Source organism: Morus notabilis, unplaced genomic scaffold, assembly GCF_000414095.1.
Source record: "Morus notabilis unplaced genomic scaffold, ASM41409v2 Scaffold630, whole genome shotgun sequence".
NCBI lineage: Eukaryota > Viridiplantae > Streptophyta > Magnoliopsida > Rosales > Moraceae > Morus > Morus notabilis.
Window position 1 is genome coordinate 569,915 of NW_010365305.1, and position 27,981 is coordinate 597,895.

At 37.7% G+C, this 27,981-nt stretch overlaps 1 protein-coding gene across 1 annotated transcript; it reads left to right on the plus strand.

The window, feature by feature from the left end:
* Window positions 1-2,043: 2,043 nt before the first annotated feature.
* On the plus strand, window positions 2,044-26,799 carry LOC21404109 (exocyst complex component SEC3A). The gene is made up of 26 exons (XM_024171996.1): window positions 2,044-2,103; window positions 2,196-2,412; window positions 3,258-3,328; window positions 3,639-3,719; window positions 3,845-3,912; window positions 4,054-4,156; window positions 14,637-14,785; window positions 14,883-15,000; window positions 15,491-15,595; window positions 15,730-15,831; window positions 15,943-16,080; window positions 16,187-16,315; window positions 16,405-16,485; window positions 16,616-16,690; window positions 17,109-17,282; window positions 17,369-17,528; window positions 17,680-17,744; window positions 18,223-18,393; window positions 18,483-18,562; window positions 19,099-19,180; window positions 24,467-24,564; window positions 24,660-24,768; window positions 25,362-25,430; window positions 25,753-25,818; window positions 25,901-25,990; window positions 26,485-26,799. Exons 2-26 carry the CDS (start codon window positions 2,238-2,240, stop codon window positions 26,593-26,595), a joined length of 2,670 nt encoding a protein of 889 aa, XP_024027764.1. The 5' UTR covers window positions 2,044-2,103; window positions 2,196-2,237; the 3' UTR covers window positions 26,596-26,799.
* The last annotated feature ends 1,182 nt before the right edge of the window (window positions 26,800-27,981 follow it).

A 27,981-nucleotide genomic window follows, 5' to 3' on the forward strand; every position in this document is an offset into this window, starting at 1 on the left:
ACGAATTAAACCCCACTCATATACCCTATTAAAATTTTCCATCAGCATTGAGTTTTTATTAAAATACTATCTAAATACAAATTCAAGTTTTGACTCACTCAAACACAAACTCAAAGGGCATTTGGTAGAGGGATTCATACCATAGTTCGAATCATGGTTCGTGACTCGCTATAGTATTTTCTCTCACAAAAAATACACGTAAAATGAAAATGATTCTGAATCATGATTTTGAATCCATGAACCAAACATCCCAAAAAAGATTCTTATCTCAAATCATAACTCAAATGTATACAACTAAACACAAATTTAAGTTATAACTTCAACTCAAGTTATAACTCAAACTTAACTCAAAATCAACACTCAAGTCACCTAACTCAAAAACAGCAAAAGAACAGCCCTTTTATATATTTACCTGCTAACACACCCTCATCCCACTTCACCTATAACTTCTTTCTTTTTTTTCCCTTTAAAGTCTGTTTGATTAGAGAGATTGAGAATTGGAAGGATGAAAAGTTGAAAGAATGAAAGGCAAGAAAGATGGAGATGATTAATATTAGGGAGAAAGAGGAAAATATGCAAAGACTTGAGATGAATTAAAATTAATAGGCCAATAGTTTACATAAATTAATAAATATGCTAAATTACTGTTTTTATCTATAACTTGTCTGGTTATAAACCATAACTTGACAAATTATTGTCCATAATTCACGGTTTTTATCCATAAATTGTCTTGTTATGAACCATAACTTGACAAGTTTGTTCATAACTTATCTAGTTATGAACCATAACTTGACAAGTTATGGCATATTAATTTCTATAACTAAAAATTGGCCTATATAATTTCTTAAGCTTTTCATATTAGCCTATTTTTTACTATTTTCGTTAATAATTATTTAGTCAGATAGAGAGTGAGTTAAAAAGATGAATGATAATTATTTATGAAATTATGAAATTATCCACTCAGACTATTTATTAATAATTTATTTAAAAAGTAAAATAGTCTTTAAAAATTTAAAAAGTGATGGATTGTTTAAATCCTTTAATTGATTAAAGGATCCAATCTTCGGGGCTATGAAGAAAAATACGTCGCTCCACCTCTCATCTCCCTCATCTTCTCTTTCCAACCAAATAATAAATTAAGAGGACGTTTGGTTGGAGAATTTAAATCATGTGATTCGAATCATTTTTTATTTACGTGAATTTTTTGTGAGAAAAAATATTGTAGCGAACTACGAATCATGATTCGAATCAGGGAACGAATCCATCTACCAAACATCCTCTAAGATTCTCCCTCCGCTCATTTCCTTCCCTCCATCTCTAATACCAAGCACACTCTTAAAGAAGTAATGAGAATAATTATTATTTACTTGGTGAAAGAAAGACTTGGTGGCTGGGGCTAAGTGTAATCTATCCTATCCTATCTTATATATCTAAGTGACAATCAATTTTTTAGGGGCGTTCCGTTGCCTCCCGTTTTGTTGCATTTTTTAGCTTTTTTATTTTATTTTTTAGTATATTTCTAGATTTTTTATTTTTTTTAATATTTTCTTATTCCATCTCTTAACATTTAATTTTTATATATTTTTAAATATTTTTCATTTTAAATATTTTTTGTACAATTATTTAAAATATTAATTTTGAATTTACTACTAAATTAATTTATTTTTAAATATATCCTCACATAAACACTTTTTACTTGTAATTTTTATAAATTTCAATTTCAATTACGACACATTTCGTACAAATTTTTTATATTTGTTTCTATGTCTTTTGTTTTACTTTACGTTTGGTTCATAGATTTAGAATAATAATTTAAAATTATTCTCAATTTATGTGTATTTTTTATGAGAAAAAATATTATAACGAATTACGAACTATAATTCAAATCATAATACGAATACACTAATTAAACGCACTGTAAATTTTCTTTTCACTTTTATCTTTATTTCGTTTATTTATTTATTTTTTCTTCTTTTTTTTTTTTCCTCATGATTTGTATAACATTGGTTTATGGGTCATACAAACGCTTTGACTAGTAATGTAAAAAAAAAAAAAAAAAAGAGTTACGACGCTAGCCTGTAACGCAACTACAAGTGTCAAACGGTCATCATTTTTACTCGTTGTCTTTTTCCATCTCTTTACATTTTATTTTCTCCATTTTCTTACCTGTCGTATAAGCGTTTGTACATTTACAGAAAGGGAGAGACGATTGAGATCTAGCGAGTGGAGCACCAGCAATGGCAAAATCGAGCGCAGACGACGAGGAGCTCAGGCGAGCATGCGAGGCCGCAATTGAGGACACCAAGCAGAAGATCGTCATGTCGATCCGTGTCGTCAAGGGTCGAGGAGTTTGGGGCAAATCGGGCAAGCTTGGCCGTCACATGGCGAAACCTAGGGTTCTTGCTCTTTCCAGTACGGAATTCTCTCTATGTATCTGTAATTTTGGATTCATCAATATATTGAATAATCTTCTCACGATTAGATTAGCCCTCAACGGTTTTGTTTATTCGAAACGTCTGAACTGTATGCGTTTGCGAAAATCTGGGATTCGGAAACGGTGTTGGTAAACCTAGATTAAAGCTCTAGTTGCCATATCTGTTCTGCACTTGCTTTTTAGCTTCTTAAAATTAAGGTTCTGATTCTTATAATCTGCTGAAGGATTAGGTGCAATGTGGTTGGTGTTTCAATGATATTTACGGGATGGGTTGGTAGGTGACGTATGTGGCAGTATTAGCGATGGCACTTCGACGATGTAGTGTTTATCATTCGCCGATAATTCCACATTAATGAAAGTGAGGATCACGTTTTCTTGGCTTAATAGCCTTTCCTCGGACATCCCGAATTCGCAAATGACTTCACATGAAACACCTGAAATTTTGGAGTACTACTTTGACACCTTGCTGTTCTTTTTACCACAGGAGATTCTGGGAAAAGGAGAGTTTTTTTCTATTAGCCTGAGAAAATTTAGCATGTCTATGTGAAAAATTTTTTGGGTGCTTGATTTATGAAGTCATTCAACGCCTTGAGGAGTCTGCTATGTATTGTTATGGCGCAATACGAAATAAAGTTCATCTTGAAACCTTCCTTTGTTAAGTTTTGACAAGTTGCATTGGACTAATGAGTTTGTATATGCCCGTTCCTCTCTTGACTAAGGCTGACAAAACAATGTCCAAATGTGGGATGCTAAGAAGTTCTCTTGAGATATCCGTAGAATTTGTTACATCTGCATAACTAATTGTGTGGTTTGCCATTTGCAGCAAAATCAAAAGGTCAGCGGACTAAAGCCTTTCTTCGAGTTCTAAAATATTCCACTGGAGGAGTTCTTGAGGTAAATTTTACTTGTTTGTTTCATTTTGGAAAAAAATAGGCTTAGATACTTTTATTTCAAGGAATTCTTCAAGCATTGCAGTCCCTAGTTTTGGATACACTTCTAAAATTGACAATCGAACTTTTCTGACTTTAATCCTCACGCATACAGCAAAAAAGTAGAAGGAGATTTATTTACAGACAATTGAACAGAATAGGTCTCTTTTGATTAGCACCCCGGAACAAATAATTTTTTAATTGACTTTTTGTAAGGTTGACTGAATCATATTCCTGTGTTGCTCTTAAGTCTGAAATTTACGTTTCTCTTGCAGCCCGCAAAGTTGTACAAGCTAAAACATCTTTCAAAGGTGGAGGTTATTGCAAATGACCCCACGGGGTGTACTTTTACACTGGTAAAGCTCCATCTCTTGTGTATTACCAGTAGACTATCTACCATTCGTTTTTGATGGTTGGACACAAGTGGTGACTAGACAATCTATGTCCCTTTCTCTTCAACTTTTGACTGAATCTCTTGTAGGGATTTGATAACCTTAGAAGCCAGAGTGTTGCTCCACCTCAGTGGACCATGCGCAATATCGATGATAGGTAATATTAATGGGTAAACTCATGCTTAAGATGTCTCTCTTTGTCTCTTTTTTTATTGGTATTACCCTTTGCCTAAAATTTAGTGCTTTGCGTTCAATTGCTGCTTTTTCTAACTTTTATTTGTTATAAAATTTTCACCAGGAACCGCCTTCTATTATGCATTTTAAACATATGCAAAGATGTATTAGGGCGTCTTCCCAAAGTTGTTGGTATAGATGTTGTGGAGATGGCGCTATGGGCTAAGGTAACTGATAATTTCTACTTTTCCATTTTAGCTTCTATGATTAGTTGAATGGCTGCTAGAACACCATGGGGTAAGATGGGTGGGGCTTGGGTTTGGGAGGGTGCAGGTTCAGTAGTGTGCATCCAAAAGAAAAAAAAAGATTAGTTAGACTTTTGGTTCTTGTGAAAAATTGAGAAAGAACTAGAATATTTCTCATTAAATAATGAATAACGAAAATAAGTTTAAATAGGAGAAGATGCCCCAACCGATTCCTCAAAACAAGGAACTGACAAACTAAAACAATATCTCTAATCCTAGTAAAGATAATAAACAGGAAAAATAAATGAGAGGATCAGGTAAGTCATTATCCGAATCTCTTTATTCTTAGAAACCAAAAGACTAACTTAACCCTAGTAATTTAAACACCGAATTTCCGCACTCCCCCCCAAGCTAGGTTGTAGATGTTAAGTAATCCTAGCTTGGAGACAAGGTATACGAACTTCTTCCTAGGCAAGGCTTTAGTAAGGATGTCTGCAGTTTGCTGACTTGTAGGGACATGATGGAGTGATATGGTGTTGTTCTCGAGCTTTTCTTTAACGAAGTTTCGATCGATTTCCACATGCTTGGTTCTATCGTGGTGTACTGGATTCTTGGCTATATTGACAGCTGATTGATTATCACATAACACCTTCATAGTTCCTGGAATAGGGATTTCCAGCTCGTAAAGTACTCGTTTCAACCAAATTCCCTCACAAATTCTGTGTGCAAGGGCTCTAAATTCTGCCTTTGCTGAGCTTCGGGACACCACCTGCTGTTTTTTGCTTCTCCAAGTAACTAAATTACCCCAAACATAAGTACAATATCCATAGGTTGATCTTCGATCAGTTTCAGACCCTGCCCAATCTGCATCAGTAAATATTCTAACTTCCCTGTTTGCTATTTTCTGGAAGTACAAACCCTGTCCTGGTGTCATTTTCAAGTATCTCAAAATCATATACACTGCTTCCATATGTTCTTCTGTTGGACTGTTCATGAACTAGCTTACCATACTTATAGCAAAACTGATGTTTGGTCTGGTATGGGACAGATAAATAAGTTTTCCGACTAACCTTTGATATCTTCCTTTGTCAACGGACGCACTATCATCTTTGCTTCCCAATTTTGCTGTAGGGTCCATAGGGGTGTCAGCAGGCTTACACCCTAGCATTCCTGTTTCTTTCAAGAGATCGAGTACATACTTCCGTTGAGAAACCGCAATACCTCTCTTGGATCGAGCTACTTACTTCCATTCCTAGGAAATATTTTAGATTGCTCAAATCTTTGATCTCAAACTCCTTAGCTAGAAAGCTTTTGAGTTTTAGAATTTCTTCATCATGATCCCCAGTAGGATGATGTCATCGACATACATGATAAGTATTGCTTTCTTCTTTGATGGTGATTGCTTAACAAACATGGTGTGATCCGTCTGGTACTGATTGTACCGAACCTTTTTTACTGCCTTAGTAAACTTGTCGAACCATGCTCTTGGTGACTGCTTAAGTTCATATAAGGACTTCTTGAGTTTACATACCTTATTGGTATTAGTCGGAGTTTTAAGTCCAGGAGGAATTTCCATGTACACTTCTTCTTCAAGATCCCCATTGAGGAATGCATTCTTCACATCCAGTTGATAGAGATGCCAGTCAAGGTTAGATGCCAGTGAGAGTAGTACTCGAATAGTGTTAAGTTTAGCTACTGGTGCAAATGTCTCCTGGTAATCAATCCCATAAGATTGTGTGAAACCCTTAGCAACCAGGCGAGCTTTATATCTGTTGACACTCCCTTCTGAATTATACTTGATAGTGAATATCTACTTACATCCTACAAGACGTTTTCCTGATGGTAATTTAGACATCACCCACGTTCCATTCTTCTTTAGGGCTTGGATTTCTTCCAAAATTGCCTCCTTCCATTGTGGTATAAGAAGAGCCTTATGTATGGAATTAGAAACCTGTATTCTGTCCAGATTGCTAACAAAGGCACGGTGATTGGAGGACAATTTTCCATATGAAATAAAATTATAAATGGGGTGATTAGTACATAACCGTGTGCCTTTCCTCAATATCTTCATCAGACTGATTATTAGGAGCAGTTTCAAGACTAGTGTTAACTGGTGGGTGTTGCGATTCCAGAGCCGGGTTGGATTCATGGCCGTGATGAGTTGGCTGCAGTGTTTTATCTTCTTGAGTCTTATTCCTCCTAGTATAGACACGTAACTCTTTAGTTTCTGCAGGCTGAGTTGGAGTGGAACTATGAGGGGCTTGAGTGTCATACTCGGGCTGGACTGGATTTGGAGTTTGAGTGTCAAACTCGATTTGTGTTTGGGATGCTTGGGATGACTCGAGTGGATTTGTGTTATGGCCATCAGGTGACTCTAATGCATCAATATCCCAAAGCTGGTATTCTTGAGTAAAATTCTCCCCCTGAATATCAGTTTTGGGATAGAAGGGTTGAGTTTCAAAGAAAAAGACATCCATGGAGTTGTAGAATTTTTGAGTAGTCAGAGAATAACACTTATACCCTTATTGGTGTGACGAATATCCTAAAAATATGCATTTGAGAGCCTTAGGATCAAGCTTGCTTCGGTGTTGGGCATGAATATGGACAAACACTGAGCAACCTAATACTTTAGGAGGCAGAGTGATTATGACACGAGTATTGGGAAAAAATTGAAGAAGGACACGCTGTGGTGTTTGAAACTTCAGGACTCGGGAAGGCATTCTATTTATTAGGTAAGTGGCTGTTAAAACAGCCTCTCCCCAGGAATATTTTGGGACATGGGTAGTGAACATGAGAGAACGGGCAACCTCTAGAATGTGTCTGTTTTTCCTTTCTGCCACCCCGTTCTGTTGGGGTGTGTCAATACAAGAACTTTGGTGAATAATGCTCTGGCTCCCAAGATATTCTCCTAGAGTTGTCTCAAAATATTCTTTTGCATTGTCGGTCTTCAACACTTGTATCTTTGTGCAAATTGTGTCTGAATCATAGTATTGAAATTTTTAAAAATTTGCCCAACTTCAGATTTTTTTTTCATGAGAAACAACCAGGTGATTCTGGTATGATCATCAACAAAGGACACAAACCACCTTGTACCAGTAATTCTAGAGAAATATAGAGAAGAAAGAATAATGAAATTGTATATTCAGTAGGTGTACAACACATCCTTAAATACTAATTACAAAGGAAACTATTCTAGGAAAGACCAGTAAATATGGAATGTTAATTGCTGTACAAAATCAATCCTAATCACTACTTTCCTAATCTTCTTCAATTAGGCTCTTTGACTTAATCTCCTATGATCAGCCCAATATCTTCCATATTCGGTATAATTGATACCGAATATTCATATCTTCAACACTCCCCCTCAAGCTGGCTTGTAGATGTCTTCCATAGCTAGCTTGCTTATTAGGAACTCGAACTGTCTCTTCTGTAGTCCTTTTGTAAGTATATCAGCAGCCTGTTGAATGGTTGGTACATATGAAATACAGATTAGGTCACTCTCAATTTTTTCTTTGATGAAATGCTTGTCAACTTCAATGTGCTTTGTTCTATCATGTAGAATTGGATTATGAGCTATTGAGTTGGCAGCCTTGTTATCACAATACCTTTATAGGGAGTGGAACTGAGATCTTCAAATCCTCAAATAGCCTTTTGATCCATATTACCTCACAAATCCCGTGTGCTAGGGATCTAAACTTAGTCTCGGCGTTACTTCTTGCTACGACACTTTGTTTTTTACTTCTCCAAGTTACTAGGTTTCCTCCAACAAAAGTGCAGTATCCTGAAGTTGATCGTCTGTCAGTCGTGCTTCCAGCCCAATCCGCATCTGTATAGACTTCAACTTGTAGATTATTACTCTTCTTGAACATTAGTCCTCTGCCGGGAGTTCCCTTCAAATAGCTCAAAATCCTATAGGCTGCATCAAAGTGCTCTTGTTCCGGTGAGTGCATGAATTGACTCACCATGCTTACAGCGAAAGCTATGTCAGGACGGGTATGTGACAAGTAGATTAATATACCTACTAATCGCTGAAATTTCTCCCTATCAATTACATCTTCTGGTTTTGCTGGAGTAAGCTTTAAGTTAGCTTCAACTGGAGTTTCAACAGTTTTACATCCTAGAAGACGTGTTTCGCCGAGTAAATCAAGAATATACTTTCTTTGATTTACAACAATTCCTCTTTTCGATCTTGCAAATTCCATGCCAAGAAAGTACTTTAGTGTTCCCAAATCTTTGATCTCGAAGTCTTCTGCCAGTTTTTTCTTTAGTCTGGTTATCTCTTCAAGGTCGTCACCTGTTAAAATTATGTCATCCACATAAACAATTAGAATCACAAGTTTACCCCCTTCAGAGTGTTTGTAGAACATGGTATGATCTGCTTGGCTCTGATGATAGCCATGATTTTTTACAGCCTTTCCAAAGCGTTCAAACCATGCTCTTGGAGACTGTTTAAGACCATATAAAGACTTCTTGAGTCTGCAGATTTTGTCTTGACCAAAACACTTTTCAAATCCAGGAGGTAGACTCATAAACACCTCTTCTTCCAAATCACCATTAAGGAAGGCATTCTTTACGTCTAACTGGTATAACGGCCATTTGGAATTCACTGCAAGGGACAACAACACATGGATAGAATTAATCTTGGCTACAGGGGCAAACGCTTCTTGGTAATCAATACCATAAGTTTGTGTGAATTCTTTAGCCACAAGTCTCGCCTTATATCTCTCTATACTTCCATCAGCCTTGCATTTCACAGTAAATACCCATTTACAGCCGACTGTCTTTTTACCTCTTGGTAAATCCTCAATCACCCAAGTTCCACTTTTCTTAAGAGCATTCATCTCCTCCATCACTGCTAATTTTCAATCAGGATTATCAAGTGCTTCCTGGATGTTTCTCGGGACAAATAAGTTAGAGACTTTAGATGTATAGGCCTTATGTTTAGGAGAAAGTCTGTCATAGGACAAATAATTGGCTATTGGGTAATTGGTGCTGGAACGTTTCTCTTTTCTAAAGGCTATAGGAATATCAAGGTCGTAAGGTTTTTGTACAGAAGACTCAATAGAAACGGTCATATTAGTTGGTTCATTGGTTGGTTCTAAAGAAGAAGCAGTATCAAGAATACCTGGAGTATTTGTAGGTTCGGATCTTGGGAAATCAGATTGAGCTTGCACCAAGGGAATATTTGGCTCTTTACTGTTCTTCTGAGTCTTCCTCCTTGAGTAAATCTGAAGCTCTAAGTTGCTCTTCTTAGGAACAGCCGGTAGTATTTCTCCCCCTGTCGAAGTATCAACAATGCTTGGCAAAATAGATGTAGGAGTATTATTACCAAGAACATTATCTTTATCATTAGGGGTTGTATCAACAATTTTAGGTAAAGGGGTAGAGGAAGGAATAACATCCCAGCAATTTTCTTCTTTACTAGTTTCTCCCCCTGAAGAAAATTGTTTTTGAAAGTAAAGTTGGTGTTCAAGGAATGAAACATCCATAGTAACAAAATTTTTTCGAGTAGTAGGATTGAAACATTTATATCCCCTTTTATTTGGAGCATAGCCTATAAAAACACATTTTTCAGCCATTGGATCAAGTTTAGACCTCCCTTTACTAGGTAAATGAACATAAGCGGTACATCCAAAAATTTTAAGGGGTAGATCTGACTGAATACGAGTAGATGAAATTTTTTTTTTCAAACTTTCAAGAGGAGTTTTATAGTTTAAAATCGAGAAGGCATCCTGTTAATTAAGTAAGCTGCAGTTAAAACTGCATCACCCCAAAGGTATTTAGGAATATTCATAGAAAACATAATGGCACGAGAAACTTCTAGTAAATGTTTATTTTTTCGCTCAGCAATACCATTTTGCTGAGGTGTATCAACACAAGTAGATTGATGATGAATTCCTTTTTCCTTTAAAAAATTTCCAAGGACTTCACTAAAATATTCGGTGCCATTATCAGTATGCAAAATTCCTATTTTAGTTTGAAATTGAGTTTCAACCATTGTATAAAAATCTTTGAACAAATTTTCAACTTCAGATTTTTCACTCATTAAATAGATCCAGCATAAACGAGTGTGATCGTCAATAAAAGTTACAGACCATTTTTTACCAGAAAGGGTTTTGATCCTTGAAAGACCCCAAACATCACTGTGAATTAAATAAAATGGTTTTGAGGAAAAATTAGTCCTCTGACTTTTTGATAAGATGCAATTCTCACAATAAAGTTTGGAATAATCCACACCACGAAATAACATAGGAAATAATGTTTTTAGATAGGAAAAACTAGGATGTCCTAGTCTATAGTGCCAAAGCATTATTTGATCCTTAACAGAGATAGAACTAATACTACTTAAGCCTTGAGCTTTTTTATTCTTGGAGTTTCCATCTTCTAAATAGTAAAGGCCATCTATCACCTTAGCACTGCCAATCATCCTCCCCGAGTTCCTCTCCTGAAACGCACAATGAGATTCAAAGAAAGTGAGATGACAATTAGAATCCTTAGACAACTTGCTCACTGATAGAAGGTTACATGCAAGTTTAGGTACATGAAGAACAGATTCAAGTGTTAAGGAACTAGATAATTTTATCAAACCTTTGCCGGCAATGGGAGAAAAAGATCCATCTGCTATACGAATTTTTTCATGGCCAGAACAAGGAGTATCAGTGTCAAATAAGTGAGAAAAACTGGTCATATGGTCAGAAGCTCCTGAATCTATTATCCAGGGAGCAGTGTCGGGAAAACAGCAAGATAAGGCAATTGAGTCTCTACCTGTTTGAGCAAGATAAGCACTAGGAGTACCCGATAATCCCGAGTTAGATTTCAGCAGTTTAAGAATGTGATCAACCTGCTCCTTGCTAAATGGGATAGCCGCGGCTTCATGTGCAGCAGGTGAGGAATTGAATCTGCCTTCATGTTTCCCTTTCCAGTTTTCTGGTTTCCCATGAAGCTTCCAGCATGTTTCACGTGTATGGCGTGGCTTGTTGCAGTAATCACACCACACGCGAGGTTTCTCCTCAGTTTTCCGCGGATTAAAGCGTCCAACATGTGCCTCGGCAGTGGCAGAGGCAAGAGCAGAGTTTTCGACATTATGGCTTGGTATTTTCTTACCAAGCATGACAAATTTACGGCTTTCCTCTCTACGAACCTCAGAAAAAACTTCTCCAAGAGATGGAAGGGGCTGTCTGCCTATTATTCGCCCTCTAACCTCATCAAACTCAACATTAAGTCCAATAAGGAACTTGAAGATACGATTATCCTCCAAGGTTTTCTTATAGTGGTTGCAGTCCTCAGGAGATTTCCACTCATAATCACTAAATAGGTCTAGATCCTGCCACAAAAGTTTCAAAGAGTTAAAGTATTTTGTGACACTTCCCTCACCTTGGCGGATTTCTCCGAGTTTCAGTGTTAATTCATACACTTGGGACTGATTTCCCAAGTCTGAGTACATTTGGTTGACATTGTCCCAAAGCTCCTTAGCGGTGTGATAACACATGTAGTTGGAGCTGATCTCTTCCTCCATGGAATTCACCAACCACGTCATCACCATAGAGTTTTCAGCGTCCCAAGTTGGATGAGAAGGATCTTCCAGGGCTAGTTCCTTCTTTTCTCCGGTCAAGTAGCCAATCTTCCCTCACCCGCAGATATACATGCACACAGATTGTGACCAACGCAGAAAGTTTTCCCCATTCAATCGTATTGTAGTAATCTGGACAGAATGGGAATCATGGGCAGGGACATGAGGCCTGGATGCATCAGTTTCAGTGGGTTTTGACTGGTTTACAGTGGTATTTGTGGACTCTGACATTGTTTCAGACATGATGGAAGGAAGGTTGGAACGGCTAGGGTTCAAAGGACTGCTAGGGTTGTAAGAGGATAGCTAGGGTTGAGCAAAAAAAAAAAAGATCAATTCTCTGATACCATCTAGAGAAATATAGAGAAGAAAGAATAATGAAATTGTATATTCAGTAGGTGTACAACACATCCTTAATACTAATTACAAAGGAAACTATTCTAGGAAAGACCAGTAAATATGGAATGTTAATTGCTGTACAAAATCAATCATAATCACTACTTTCCTAATCTTCTTCAATGAGGCTCTTTAACTTAACCTCCTATGATCAGCCTAATATCTTCCATATTCGGTATAATTGATACCGAATATTCATATCTTCAATAGTAATATTTTTTATTCTAGATGGCCCCCATACATCACTATGAATCATGGAAAAAGGATGAGATGCGTTGTATGGTTGAATATGGTAAGAATTACGAACATGTTTTGAGAATTGGCACACTTCACATTGAAACAGCTTTGGATTTTTATTGATAAATAAAGAAGGAAACAGTTTTTCGATATATAAAAAATTTGGATGACCTAAACGATAGTGCCATAACATGATTGCACCATCTTTATTGGTGTTTTCAACAGATACTAAGCCAACGGTATGAGTTTGTCTTTTAGGAGGTCTGTTAACTTTGAGAAGATAAAGTCCCGAGCTTACCCTAGCATTGCCAATCATCTTCCCCGAATCCAAAACCTGAAATTCACACAAATCCGAGGAGAATTTAGCAACACAATTAATTTCTTGAGAGAGTTTACTCACTGATAAAAGATTACAGTCCAGATTAGGAACATGAAGTACTGTCTTCAACTCTAGGGTTTTTGAGAGAATAATAGACCCTGTTCCAGCCACTTTAGCGAGTGATCCATCAGCAATTTTTATTGTAAGATTAACTTGACATGGTCTGTAATGATGAAACATAATTCTGTCTCCTGTCATGTGATTAGATGCCCCAGAGTCTACTATCCATGTGTCCTTATTTTCGGAATCAACAGAAAGAGCACTCAAGTAATTACCTTTGTGTGCCAAAGATTCGTTTCCAATGTTACCCTGAGCAGTTGTTGCGTGTAAGAACATCTTTTGTAAGGTTTCAAGCTGTTCCTTGTTGAAATGATTGGATTCCGAGGAAGTAGAATTTCCTTCTTCAACCGCAACATGATTTCCGCGGCTATCTTTGTCCGTAGCTGGTCTTGAAGGTTTCCAATCTGTAGGTTTGCCATGTAGCTTCCAGCATGTCTCACAGATGTGTCCTGTTTTTCGGCAATGATCGCACCATGGCTCCCCTTCTTCTGTCGATTGTCGTAGCTGGTGTTCTAGGCTCCTCGAACAACTAGGGCAGATGAGTTATCCGTGATCGAAGCACTGATGGATGATTCCCCGAGCATCACCTTTTTCTTGCTTTCTTCTCTGCGCACTTCAGAAAAAACTTCTCGGATGCTTGGTAGGGGTTTTGTCCCTAATATTCTTCCTAGTTCTTGTTGAGTCCCATCAAGAACTTGAATATTCTCTTCTTTTCCACGATTTCTCTGAATCTTTTTGCATCACCCGGACAGTCCCACTTAGAGTCCTCAAATACGTCTAATTGTTGCCAATTATGGGTGAGGATATTGTAGAATTGGGTGGCAGAAAGATCTCCTTGTCGAAGGTCATGGATTGCAGTTTCGATCTCAAAAATTACTGAGGTATTTTCCTTACTCGAGTAAAATTCTTTAGCCGCATCCCATATTTCATGTGCAGTGCTATAGAGCAAAAAATTCTCACCTATTTCGTTGGTCATTGAATTTATTAACCATGACATGACCATATTGTTCTCTGTTTTCTAGAGTCTGAATGTGGGATCCCCTTCCTTTGGAGGGATGATCTCACCTGTGAGATATTTGTCCTTCCCTTTTCCGCATATGTACATCATAACGGATTGCGACCATTGAAGATAATTGTTCCCATTCAGTTTGTGCCCTATAATGGGAAGATGAACGCCTTCTGCAACGCCATAGGTGCTAGGGTTCGAGACTCCAGAGCCTGAAGTGACTTCGGATGATGACTCCTTTTGCCTCTCGGTGGCCATTCCGTATTTGGTCATCAGAGAGGGATTTTTGGAAGGCTCTGATACCATGTGAAAAATTGAGAAAGAACTAGAATATTTCTCATTAAATAATGAATAACGAAAATAATTTTAAATAGGAGGAGATGCCCCAATCGATTCCTCAAAACAAGGAACTGATAAACTAAAACAATATCTCTAATCCTAGTAAAGATAATAAACAAGAAAAATAAATGAGAGGATCAGGTAAGTCATTATCCGAATCTCTTTATTTTTAGAAACCAAAAGACTAACTTAACCCTAGTAATTTAAACACCGAATTTCCACAGTTCTTAACTCCTGGTAATGTGTTTTTCTAATGGGGCGTCTCATCAAGCTTAAAGATTTAGATTATAGTTTATACTACCACTTGCAGATAGTTAATTCTAAGAAATTACCATTTTGAATGTGATTGTCTAGTAACATCTGTTTATATTGTTAATATGGAGGATGCATCTTAGAGTTATAGTAGTTGGAAGATTGGATTTAGCACTAAACTACTGCTTTGTTCTTATTGTTTTGTGTTAAAAATAATCTGATTTAGGAAAATAAACCAACAGTCACTACTACTCAGAGAAGTGTACAAGATGGCCCCGTTGCTGCAACAGTGACTGAAAGTGACTTGAAAGTGACTGTAGAGAAAGATCTTGTGTCCCAAGCTGAGGAAGAGGACATGGAGGCTCTTCTGGGCACGTACGTATCCTTTACTGTTTCAATTTTCTTTTACTCAATTCGTTAAACTGTCCCAAAAATTCTTTTAACATCTTTATTATCATGGTATGTTGTGCAGTTATGTCATGGGTATTGGTGAAGCAGAAGCATTCTCTGAAAGGTTGAAGAGAGAGCTTCTAGCTTTAGAAGCAGCAAATGTGCATGCCATTTTAGAAAGTGAGCCTTTGATTGATGAGGTGATTCACTTACTTCTTTGCTGTGCATGGTAGTTTGGTAATCTTTCCAGAGAAATTATATCACATTATGTTACATTCTTGGACAATTTCCCAATTTTTGTGTTATCGAATATGTTACTATGTAATCCGGCTAGAACTATTACAATCGCTAAAGTCCAGTAGGATCAATGTGACAAGACAGTACCAGAGAGCTCTAGCCTTCTGCTTAGTCACTTTCTCTACATCAAAAGATACTTGCAGGCAGATTCTAACCTCAATCTCACTTTGTAACATTCATCTTGCTTCTGGATAAAGAACTGTCCCTTTTTTTATTTTTCATCTATATATTCATTGGAGTTACTTTTATACTTCACTGGAATTATGTATTGGCTACCATGACAGATATTATCCCATTCTAGGATGTCAAGTTGTTTTGTGTTCCATGTAAAGTTAACTGTTTCTAGAAAAGTCAGGTAATGAAGTCAGTGTTACTACTTTTTTGGTATTGCAGGTATTAAAAGGGCTTGAGGCATCTACAAGCTGTGTTGATGACATGGATGAATGGTTGGGCATCTTCAATGTGAAACTGAGACACATGAGAGAAGACATTGAGTCGGTAGGGAGATCTATAGATGTATTCATTAACAGTGTGTTTTTCTGGTGATTCCTGCATGGCTGAAAATTTTATCGACCAGGATAACATTGTGCTTCTTTATTAGTTGTGTTTTAACTTCCCTTGATTGATATCAGATAGAAACTCGCAATAACAAGCTGGAGATGCAATCTGTAAATAATAAAGCACTTATTGAGGAACTAGATAAGCTTGTCGGGCGCTTGCGTGTTCCTTCGGAGGTATATTATGATTATTATCCATCATTTTCGTTGCGTGATTTGATAATTGTTATGAATCTGGTCATACGGTTGGGCCATAGTTTTTCACTGATGACATTTCATTCATTGTAGTATGCAGCATGTTTGACAGGAGGTTCATTTGATGAGGCTCGCATGATTCAAAATGTAGAAGCTTGTGAATGGTTAGCTAATGCTTTACGTGGTCTTGAAGTACCTCATTTGGATCCTACCTATGCGAACATTCGAGCCGTATGGTTTTTTCTTTATCGCTCATCTCTTTTCAGTTGACAATGTTTGCTCAGATAGTATATGCCTGAGCTATTTCTCATGTTAGTTGTAACTGGTACTCTCACAGGTCAAAGAAAAGCGGGCTGAACTTGAAAAATTGAAAACTACATTTGTTAGAAGAGCTTCCGAGTTCTTGCGAAGTTACTTTGCTAGTTTGGTGGATTTCATGATAAGCGACAAAAGTTATTTTTCACAGGTAATTCTTAGGCTTGTGTTGTTTTGATGTTGACCAAAAACCTAATTTTTAGACTATGAGTTTTAACTTTTTCTATAATAACATTACAGCGGGGGCAGTTGAAAAGGCCTGATCATGCTGATTTGCGGTATAAGTGCAGGACGTATGCTCGGCTTTTGCAACATCTAAAGGTCAACTTTTAGACAGAGATTAATTAAAGAGAAAAAAAAAGATTTAAGTGCCACTCATTTGTTATGATTTTTGCTACATTATAGCTTCTATTTTTTCTTGCTTCGCTGAATTTTATGTCTGCATTTGCAGAGTCTTGATAAGAATTGCCTGGGTCCACTCCGGAAAGCATATTGCAGCTCTCTTAATTTGCTTCTTCGTCGAGAGGTCAGAAAATAACCTTGTATTCTATCGTCTGGAGGCCACTTATGTGTACATTAAATCTGTAGTCCATACAAGTGATTCAAATTTTAAGGGGAAAAAAACTTTTTCTACAGTTCCCATAGCGGCTTGCTCCAACTCGTTAAGTTTAGTGCTTGCCTAATTTCCTGCAACTACATGCAACCAGAGATCTTCCTTTCATCTTTTGTTGAAATTTCCATACCACCCTTCCTCTGCCACCTATTTACTCCTCACCCATTCTGCATCACCTTAATTGCTTTTGTGGTGACGCCTTTTTTCTATTGCTCTTACGGAGGAAATATTTATGTAAAACTATGTACCTCTATCAGAAGATGAGTATTTTTTGAGAATGCCTCTTTGGTGGTGAAGCTTTATGATTGATGATATATTTTGACGTTTACAGGCTCGTGAATTTGCAAATGAGCTCCGTGCTAGTACAAAAGCATCAAGAAATCCCACTGTGTGGCTTGAAGCTTCCACGGGGTCCTCTCAAAATGTGAATGCTGCAGACACTTCTACAGTTTCTGAAGCTTATGCTAAAATGCTGACAATTTTTATCCCACTCCTTGTAGATGAGGTAAGATTTTAATGCTATAAAAATTTGTAATCTAGGGGTGTCTTTTCTCCTTTTGAAGATTTATTCTCCCGTGGCTTATACTGCAGAGTTCCTTTTTTGCACACTTCATGTGCTTTGAAGTTCCTACACTTGTTCCTCCAGGAGGTGTTGGTAATGGTAGTAAGTCTCGGAACAATGATGATGACACCAACGATGACGATTTGGGGATTATGGATATTGATGATGATGATGATGATGGAAAATCTGGTATGTCTGTATTTATAGATATACACTTTACCAGTTTGACTTTCATTCCAACTTCAACTTGTTTATGTATTTCTGCCCTTTATATTAGGAAAGAATTTTTCCAGTCCTAGTTCTCATTCCTTGATGTCTTGCACGCTATTTCATATTGTAGGTAAAAATTCAGCAGAGCTCACTGCGCTAAATGAATCTCTTCAGGATTTGCTTGATGGAATCCAGGTGATGACACAAAGATATTGCAATTGCTCTGTCTTGCAATTACATTGTTGACATCAGAAAGGTTCCCGTTGATTTTTGCAGTGTTGAATGTATTGACAATTGGGCATACGTGGTATCAATGACTAGTCTAGAGGTCTCTTGCCTGGATGGCAACCCTTTAAACCAATGTGTTGAATGGGGAAAGTTCGTTATCAGAGAGCTGTCTCAAATGTTTATTAGAAATCTTGAAATTTCAACAGATTTAGGTCTCTGCTTAATTTTGGATATACGATAATCTGCATTTTTAGGATTATACATAAAAGGTTCCACATGGACTCTGGCAATGCATTGGGCTTATAAGATTGATCCTTTGCGTTGCATATCTCTTCAATTGGGTTTTTGGTTACTTTTACTTGAGCACTTTTAGGTGGTTTGATCAGAATTACTCCAAAGTTCCTGGTCGTGACTTGCAGTTGTTCCCTCTTTTTATGAATTTCAGGATGACTTTTATGCCGTAGTAGACTGGGCTTATAAGATAGATCCTTTGCGCTGCATATCTATGCATGGGATTACTGAGCGCTATCTCTCTGGTCAGAAAGCTGATGCAGCTGGTTTTGTGCGTTTGTTGCTTGGGGACCTGGAGTCGAGAATTTCCATGCAGTTTAGCCGTGTGAGTTTTATCTTCAAACTGAGATAATTCACTGCAATTTGCATTCCGACTTTGACCTCAACTTATGTGATTTGTGAACAATGACTCAGTTTGTTGACGAAGCTTGTCACCAAATTGAAAGGAATGAGCGCAATGTGCGGCAGATGGGTGTTTTATCGTATATCCTAAGGTAATGTGGTTTCAATTCAAACGTTTCTATGTGATGCTCTCATTTGTGGAATCAACATGACCTATAACTAGTCATGAGATATAGGTAAAGAATTGGATTATAATTTTCCATTTTAATGTCACTTCATAAGCGGTAACGGGTCTGCTGCTTGCAAAATACTGATCATTTTAGTGCAAATGAATAGAATGAATTTCAACACAATTGTAAATTTTAGTTTTGTTGTAATTGTCCTTTTGGATATGAATTTCAACACAATTGTAAATTTTAGTTTTGTTGTAATTGTCCTTTGTTCCTATCCAGAAAACAATTGTAATTTTTATTGCCGTTGTTTTCTTCAAGTTATTTTGCATCTTTTGCTGTTTGCTGCAGCTGTGATATCTTATGTCATTCTTTGCTATGCACTATATTCTATGCCAGCCCTTATTTCTTTTAAATTTTTTAATAAAATCTCGTTTCTAATCATATCTAGTATGCGTGTGTGTGTATGGTGTATCTGTTTTATACTTTTGGTTTTATACTGTATTTGTTTTACATAGATTTGCTACCCTTGCGACACGGATGGAGCAGTACATTCAGGGACAATCCAGGGATTTGGTTGATCAAGCATACACAAAATTTGTGAGTCCTCAATTCGCTGCTTTTTTTTTTTTTTTTTTTTTAATGCACGTTTGGGAACAAATACTATATTGAGTTGGGATGGTTCTCGTTTTTATTGCAATTGGCATGCAGCGCAGTAGCATCCTGACAATCATAAATAATTTTAAGCATGTAATGCAGTAGTTCTTCTGAAATCTGTTCTTTTACCTAGTTGTTGAGGGGAAGCTTAAGTCCATGTTCAAATGTTCAATGCCATAACTAAAGTGTGCTTATGGAATCCATGAATCCTGTCGTTGGTCGCATGTGGGCACTTCTTCAACAGGTGCCTACATGAAAAGATGAGCCTAAAGCTGGATGGAACTTTAGTTGTCAGTCTATTAACAATATTTGCCATAAATTTCTGAAAGCAGAAATATTGCTTTCTGTTTTCTATATTGAAAAAAATAATCAGTACATTAAGGCTCCTAATTTATAATACAACTATGAAAATCAAATCTCCTAAAACTAAGGCCTAGAGATCAGGAAGTGATTTGTTTAAATTAAATCAAATTAGGAAATATTCTATCCTGAATCGGGAACCTTATCCCTAGCAATAAATTTGGGATTTCAACACGCCCCCTCAAGTTGGATCATATATGTTAATCATTTCCAACTTGCTTAAGAAATCATCGAATTTTTGTCTTGCGAGCCCTTTGGTGAAGATGTTTGCAACCTGATCTTGAGTAGGAACATAGGTCATGCAAATGATTCCCTTCTCCACCTTTTCTTTGATGAAGTGTCTATCCACTTTCACATGCTTGGTTCGGTCATGTTGGACTGGATTGAGTGATATATTAATTGCCGCTTTGTTATCACATTAGAGTAACTAGAGTTTAACCGAGAATTCTACTGTTACTTGGAGTTCTTCTAGTAGTTTCCTCAGCCATAGTGCTTCACATATTCCTTGGGCAACCGCTCTAAATTCTACTTCGGCACTGCTCCGAGCCACCACATTTTGTTTTTTGCTCCTCCAGGTTACTAAATTCCCCCATACAAAAGTACAGTATCCAGAAGCAGATTTCCTATCTTCAATTGAACCTGCCCAGTCTGCATCTGTATAGACTTCTATCCCTCTGCGGTCAGTCTTCTTGAAAAATAATCCTTTGCCAGGTGATCCTTTGAGATACCTGAGTATCTTGTATACCGCCTCCAAGTGAGCTTCCTTTGGCAAATGCATGTGTTGGCTAGCCACACTAACTGCAAATGCAATATCAGGTCTAGTATGAGACAAGTATATTAGCTTGCCTACTAGTCTCTTATATCTGTCTTTATCAACCAACTTCCCATCGTCCACAATCTTCTTCCCTACTTCAATCGGGGTGTCACTTGGTTTGCATCCAAGCATACCAGTTTCTGTGAGAAGATCAAGGACATATTTCCTCTAGGAGACACTAATTCTTTTCTTTGACCTAGCAACTTCCATTCCCAAAAAATACCTCATTTGCCCCAAATCTTTCACTTCAAACTCCGTAGCAAGAATACTCTTCAACCTCCCCATTTCTGCTACATTATCACCAATAAGGATTATATCATCCACATAAACTATTAGGATCGCCCTCTTCCCATCTTTGGCTTGTTTGAAGAACATAGTATGATCTGATTGACCCTGTAAATATCCTTGATCCTTTATCACTTTTGCAAACTTGTCGAACCATGCTCTTGGGGACTGCTTAAGGCCATAAAGTGATCTCTTGAGTTTACACACTCGCTTGTCTTCCTGCCCTTTGTTGAATCCCGGCAGCATGTCCATATAGACCTCATCTTCTAATTCTCCGTTCAAGAATGCATTCTTGATGTCGAGTTGCTGAAGGGGCCAATCCAGATTAGATGCCAAGGATAGAAGAACCCGAACCGTATTTAGCTTTGCCACAGGAGCGAATGTCTCGGTGTAGTCGATGCCATAAGTGTGTGAAGCCCTTGGCAACAAGTTGAGCTTTGTATCGTTCTACCGTTCCATCCGCTCTGTATTTAAGGGTAAATACCCACTTGCAACCCACTGTTTTCTTCCCTCTCGGCAGCTCCATTACATCCCACATCTCATTTTTCTTCAAAGCTCTCATTTCCTCCATGACAGCATTTCTCCACTCCGGAATGGCTAGTGCCTCCTGCACATTCTTTGGAATTTTTGTACTGTTGAGATTAGAGACAAATGCTCAGAAAACCATAGACAAGTTTTTTTGTGACGCAAACTTGGAGATGGGATGAAGTGTACATGATCATGGCTTTTTTCTGTGAGCTATGGGAACATCAATATCAGGAATTTCAGGGGTATTAGAGATACCTTCTTCTGTGATGGTCTCGGTCATACCTGGATCTATTACCGGGTTGGATTCTCTTGGTGCTTCAGAAGTGAGGTTGTCTTGATATTTTGACTTTGGCCTTCTTGAGTAGACAAGCAGCTCGCTGTTCTTTTGCTTTCCCACATCTCCCCCTGAGTTCAAGTGTCCTTCTGTATGTGGCATATTGGAATGAGAAGGAAAGGTGGTGGTGTTTTCGGTGTTTAGGATAGACTCAGAAGGAAGAAGTTCAAAGTCCACAAAACGATCTTCATTAGAGATCTCCCCTTGAAGAGAAGTTTTTTGGAAGAACGGAGTGCTTTCAAAGAAGGTAACATCAAGACTAACGAATACCCTTTTTGTGGAGGGGTCAAAGCATTTGTAGCCCTTCTATGTAGGGGAATAGCCAATGAGGACACACTTAGTAGCTCTAGGATCTAACGTACTTTGATTCTAGAGTGGACGTGAACAAATGTGGTACATCCAAACACCTTGAGGGGTAAAGTTGAGGGTAGGCGTGAAGTGGGAAAGGCTTTCTTTAGACTATTGAGTGGAGTTTCAAAGGATAGGACCCGACTAGGTAAGATAGGCAGATGTTAAGACAACATCTCCCCAGAACATTTTAGGCATATGGGCAGTAAACATCAATGCTCGGGCAACCTCAAGCAATTGTTTATTTTTTCGTTCGGCTACTCCATTTTGTTGGGGAGTGTCGACACAGGAACTTTGGTGAATTATTCCATTTGCCATTAGAAAATCCCCTAAGATAGTGTTAAAATACTCCGTCCCATTATATGTTCGCAAAATTTGAATTCGAGTTTGAAATTGCGTTTGAACACTTCACGGACATCCGTTTTGTGTTTCAGGAGGTAGACCCAACAAGTTCTACTATGATCATCAATAAATGTGACAAACCATTTTGTGTGAATACGAGTAGAAATACAAGGAGGACCCTATAGGTCACTGTTAATCATGGTAAATGATTTCAAAGGTTTGTACTTTGATTTTTTAAATGAAGTACATTGATGCTTTGCAAACTGACAAATTTCACATTGAAAAATGGAAATATTTTTTATTGGAACAAATAGAAGGAAACAAATATTTCATGTACTGGAAACTAGGATGACCCATTCTAAAATGCCATAACATAATTTCACTATTTCTAGAAGTAGATGCAGAATCACAAATTGCAGTTTGAAGTTGTCCACTCGCATGAGCCTCATCAATGTAGTAGAGTCCCTCATATTCTTTAGCACTGCCAATCATCCTCCCCGATGACGGGTCCTGAAAAACACAGTGAGAGGGAACAAATTTAGTAGAGCAATTGGAATCTTTTGTCAATTGGCTAATTGATAGTAAATTGCAAGACAAGTTTGGGACATGAAGGACGGATTCTAGGGTTACAGATCGGAGATTTTTACTGTCCCTTTTCCTGCAACTGTCGAAAGTGAACCATCTGCAATTTTCACTTTGATGTTGCCGGCACAGGGTGAGTATGTGGAAAAATATGATAATTACTGGTCATATGATCAGACGCACCAGAATCGACAATCCATAGAATTCAGTTTTGGGAAGTAGTGCTCAGGGCCTTTAAAAAATTACCTCTGTGGGCTAATGTACCAGAAGGTACGTTATTGGAGGACTGACCAGTAGATTGGAAATTTAAGAACATTCTATAAAGCTGTTCCATTTGTTCCTGGCTGAATGGAGTCTTGGCTTGAGACTCACTGCTGCTGGCATCCACTTCCTCTCCTTCTGATCATCAACTGAGGCTTGATATCCTCGATTTTTGTTCATCTGTCGTGGCTTCCAATCGGGTGGTTTTCCGTGCAAATCCCAGCAAGTATCCTTGGTGTGACCGTTTTTGTGATAGTGCTCACACCAGGGCTTTTTCCTTTGTTGGCTCTGGCTTGGTCCATTCGGCGCCCTCTTAGTCAGCAGTGCAGAGAATTCTGGTCCAGAACCAATCGGTCTAGAGGGGGCAGGGGTTTTCAACATTACTTTGCGCTTATTTTCTTCTCGTCTCACCTCTGAGAAGACTTCATGGATGGAGGGCAGCGGTCTCCGACCAAGGATCCTTCCCCTTACCTCATCTAGCTCACGGTTGAGTCCAGCCAGAAACTCGAAAACTCTCTCGTTCTCCAGCCTCTTCTTGAATCGCACACTGTCGCCAGGGCATTCCCATTCTTCTTCATAACTCAGATCGAGTTCCTGCTAAAGAGCCTTCATCTCTGTGTAATATTCGGTGACTTCCCTCTCTTCTTGCTTCATCTGCCATAACCAGGTTTTTATCTCGAAAATTTGGGTAGAATTCTCCACATCCAAGTATGTTTCTCGAACAGCATCCCAGACTTCTTTTGCGGTTGGTAGAAACATAGGTTTTTCCGATTGAAGGCTTCATTGAGTTGACCAGCCACGCGGTTACCATTGAATTTTTTGATTTCCACTTCTGTAGAGAAGCACCAGTGGAGGATGGTTTCTTTGTTTCACCGGTGAGGTACCCCAGTTTGCCCTTTCCATCGATCACCAATTTAATTGATTGATCTCATTCGAGAAAATTCTTCCCGTTGAGTTTCTCAACCGTGAATTGGAAGGTGGAGTTCTCAGATCCGTTCAACGCCATGGTGTTGATGACCTCTATCGCCGTCTCGCCTGTGGTCTCCTAGAACGTGGACTTCACCATCAATCGTCAAGGTTAGACACTCCTCGGCTCTGATACCATGAAAGCGGAAATATTGCTTTCTGTTTCTATATTGAAAAAAATAATCGGTACATTAGGGCTCCTAATTTATAATACAACTATGAAAATTAAATCTCCTAAAACTAAGGCCTAGATATTAGGAAAGTGATCTGTTTAAATTAAATCAAATCAGGAAACATTCTATCCTGAATCGGGAACCTTATCCCTAGCAATAAATTCGGGATTTCAACAATTTCTGCCGTTCCACTTCAACTAAAATTTTATGATTGTACTTGGACTATTCTTTGACAGGTTAGCATAATGTTTGTGACTTTGGAGAAAATTTCACAAACAGATCCAAAATATGCTGATATAATTCTTTTAGAGAACTATGCAGCATTTCAGAATAGGTATGCTTTTCTTTTTGTTTTTCAAATCTTGTATTTTCATGGAATGTGTTATTATCATTTGGGTCCCCTTGCTGAGTAAAAGCAGTTGCATGCAGTTTATATGACCTAGCCAATGTTGTGCCTACCCTAGCCAAGTTCTATCATCAGGCAAGCGAAGCTTATGAGCAAGCTTGCACTCGATATATCAGCACAATTATTTATAGTGTGAGTATTCAGTAATTTGTTTATTCCTCAATTCTTGTTAACTTCTATCCCATTTCATAATTATTTTCATTCTTCCCACTTTTTTATTTACGTTCTATGTTTCCTCCTGTGGGATGCTGGTGTATATTCACTTTGTTTAATCAGAGAAAGAACTGCTAGTACAAATACACCTGAGATTAACACTACAGCAAAAACTAGAACATGAAAACAAATAGGTTAAAAACCAACGCCTTCCTAAAGGTGGAAAATTTTTAATAAAGCTTTATAAAGACGCTTCAATTTTCCAGAATCCACATGTTTGAAGAATCATCAGTTTTTAGCAGTTGAATGATACAGGACTAGATCAATACACCATCATCAGTATTTTTTCAGCTGTAATTCTTATCTCTGTTAAAAAAATAAAAATAAAAAATAAAAAATAAAAAATAAAAAATAAAGAAAAGAAAAGAAAAGAAACTGTTATACTTATCTTTCTAAAAGTGATGAATGTTAACCTTATTTTGTTTATTTATTTAATAAATTTTTCCTTCTATAATTCCATTTCAACATTATACTTTGTACATAAACATTCTCATCCAGTTGTCTATCTGCAGCAATTTGAACGGCTTTTCCAGTTTGCCCGAAAAATAGAGGATTTAATGTACACGATCACACCAGAAGAGGTTAGTTACACCTTGTTAGATTTGTATGTATGTTCAACGAGATGCTTGTTTGCGACATTTTATTCTTCTTATTTAAGCACTTTTATTTCTGCTGTAAGGATTGTCCAGTTGTACAATTGGCTTTTGAAATTGTAAATGTTCAACAATGAACTGTTGGCACAAAAAATTGCTGTTCTATGATGTTGATAAAGGAGTCTGCTAGGACACTGTTGCATTCTTGTTAGTGTCGTTTATGTAGATATGGTTTATTTGTCAGTGATCAACTTTTCCTTGGTTTATACTTTGATAAAATTTTCCTGGGTTTATACTTTGCCTACTTCAGATCCCTTTCCAGCTTGGATTGTCAAAAATGGATCTGCGGAAGATGTTGAAAGCCAGTTTAACTGGGGTAAGTTTGTTGTTTTTTCCCCAAACATCCCAAATTTCTCTTTCGATCATCTTACTGTAATATGTTGGTCGCTTCTGTATAGGTTGATAAGAATATCACTATGATGTATAAGAAGTTGCAGAAGTACTTGACATCGGAGGAACTTTTGCCTTCTTTATGGGATAAATGCAAGGTAAGTTGTCCTGATGCTTTTGAATCATGACATCACCCTGTAATGTGTAGCCAATAGGGAAGGGAGAGGCAATTTAGCTGCTAATAGGCAGAATACCTAAAATTTTCCATTCACGTGCAGGACATGTTATTGTGGGTGATAGCTTATTGCCTTCTCCATCTGGGTTTAAGCCAATTGCTAGCCCATAGGTTGTCTAGATTGAACTACGAAATGCCTGTATTAGATTTAGATGTTGCCATACAACAAAAGCAGTACTAGGAAGACATAATAGGAAGATGTGATTAATTTTAGTGGGTGTTACCATTCATTAACAAATAGATAAAGAAAAGGAAAAAGAAAAATCTATTTCTGACACGGAGGTTTAGAGGAACTTTGGAGGGTGTTACCATTCATAAACAAATAGATAAAGATAAATAAAAATCTATTTCTGACACGGAGTTTTAGAGGAAGCAATCAGAGAACATATTTATTAACACTATTTTAATTTTTAATAGAAGGAGTTTCTGGACAAGTATGAAAGTTTTGCTCAACTGGTTGCCAAGATTTACCCCACGGAGACCATCCCATCTGTAGAGGAAATGAGAGTACTTTTAGCTTCCATGTAAAGAGGGAATTTGCCTATTATATATAATGTTGATAGCCTTTTTTTTTTTTTAAAGTACGGATGTGTTTTTGAGTTATGTTGTAATTCATTCTAAACATTTTATTTTCTATAATTTGATTTATTAGTCAAATTTTTGGAACCAGTTAATTGGATAGTAACGAGTGTATGATGTATCGCTGGTACAATGTATATGATGTTTAATTTATATGGCTCCCTTTTGTTGTTTCCTTATATACTGTCCTGACATTGCGTATTGAAGGTAGCATATGGTGCAAAGAGCCATAGATAACTTTTATGGTCACTAGATTGGGAAATGATCTGAAGTTGAGCCTAGAAGAGTAGGCAGATCAGAATATTCCTTACCAGCACGTTAGATTTGTTATGTACCTAACATGCGCAAAGCTTTAGTCAGGCTTTTGATCACGAGTCTCGTGGCAACCCGTGTTTGGTGCTTTGCAAAAGAAACCATACGTGCAAAACTTTCTAAATGAGAAGATAAACCACCAAGAGTCAGGGCTGTGAAACAAGGAGCGGACTCCACTCACAACCCGATTCACCTCTATTTCACAACCCGATTCTCCGAGTCGAGTTGTTGTGGGGCCACCTCTATTTCACATCCCGATTCTCAGAGTCGAGTTGTTGTGGGGCCTTCTCTATTTCACAACCGGACTTGGGAGAGTCAGGTTGTTTAGAGCCGCTATTTCTAATTACGTTGTGCAGAAGTGATAGCGATGTTTAATGCTGATAATTTTCATAGGGCGTGTTTAGGCTATGGTATCTTTGTGAATTATAACAGCTTGTGCAAATGGGACAAAAGTTGCAGGATAACGGACCTCGTCAGCGCCAACATCTCATGTGGAACCAACTTCTGGTTAAAGCTTTTGAGAAAGTAAAGTTCGGAAGCACACTTAATCTATTCACATAATCAAAAGTTTCAAAGAACACTAGGTCAGTACATGCACCGTCCAAGTCCCGGATAAAAGTTGCCTGCTCATCTTTAACTTCAGCCTTTTTCACTTCATTGGGGGAAAGAAAAAATCAAAGAAAAAAATGTTTAGACTTTCACTTGCCATCAAGAAGATATTCTTTTGCTTCCGTCGGGGAAAAAGGCAAAAAAAAAAGGAAAAGATATTCCTACCAGTTAAAAGAAGAGGACATCTTCCATTTAAAGTTTGCCTTTCTTCATTCCGACAGATTGCACTACAAATTTAAGTGCGGACTGCTGGTGATGGAATTTCCCAAGTGGCAAAGGAAATTTTGTTTTGTGGAACTGGCCGATGCTAATAAAAAGTACATCAAACATGGTGATGAACTTATGTTAAATGTACGTGGATGTAGGTACCGCCACTAATAGAATGTGAGGATCAACAAGTGAGGTCCATCTTTT

What these genes read in the sequence shown, in the direction of transcription:
- LOC21404109 (XM_024171996.1), top strand. Translation starts at nt 2,238, where the DNA reads ATGGCAAAATCGAGCGCAGACGACGAGGAGCTCAGGCGAGCATGCGAG. An exon ending in CCACTGGAGGAGTTCTTGAG is followed by an intron (nt 3,329 to 3,638) that starts GTAAATTTTACT and finishes TTTCTCTTGCAG; the next exon opens with CCCGCAAAGTTGTACAAGCT. An exon ending in ATGGAGGCTCTTCTGGGCAC is followed by an intron (nt 14,786 to 14,882) that starts GTACGTATCCTT and finishes TATGTTGTGCAG; the next exon opens with TTATGTCATGGGTATTGGTG.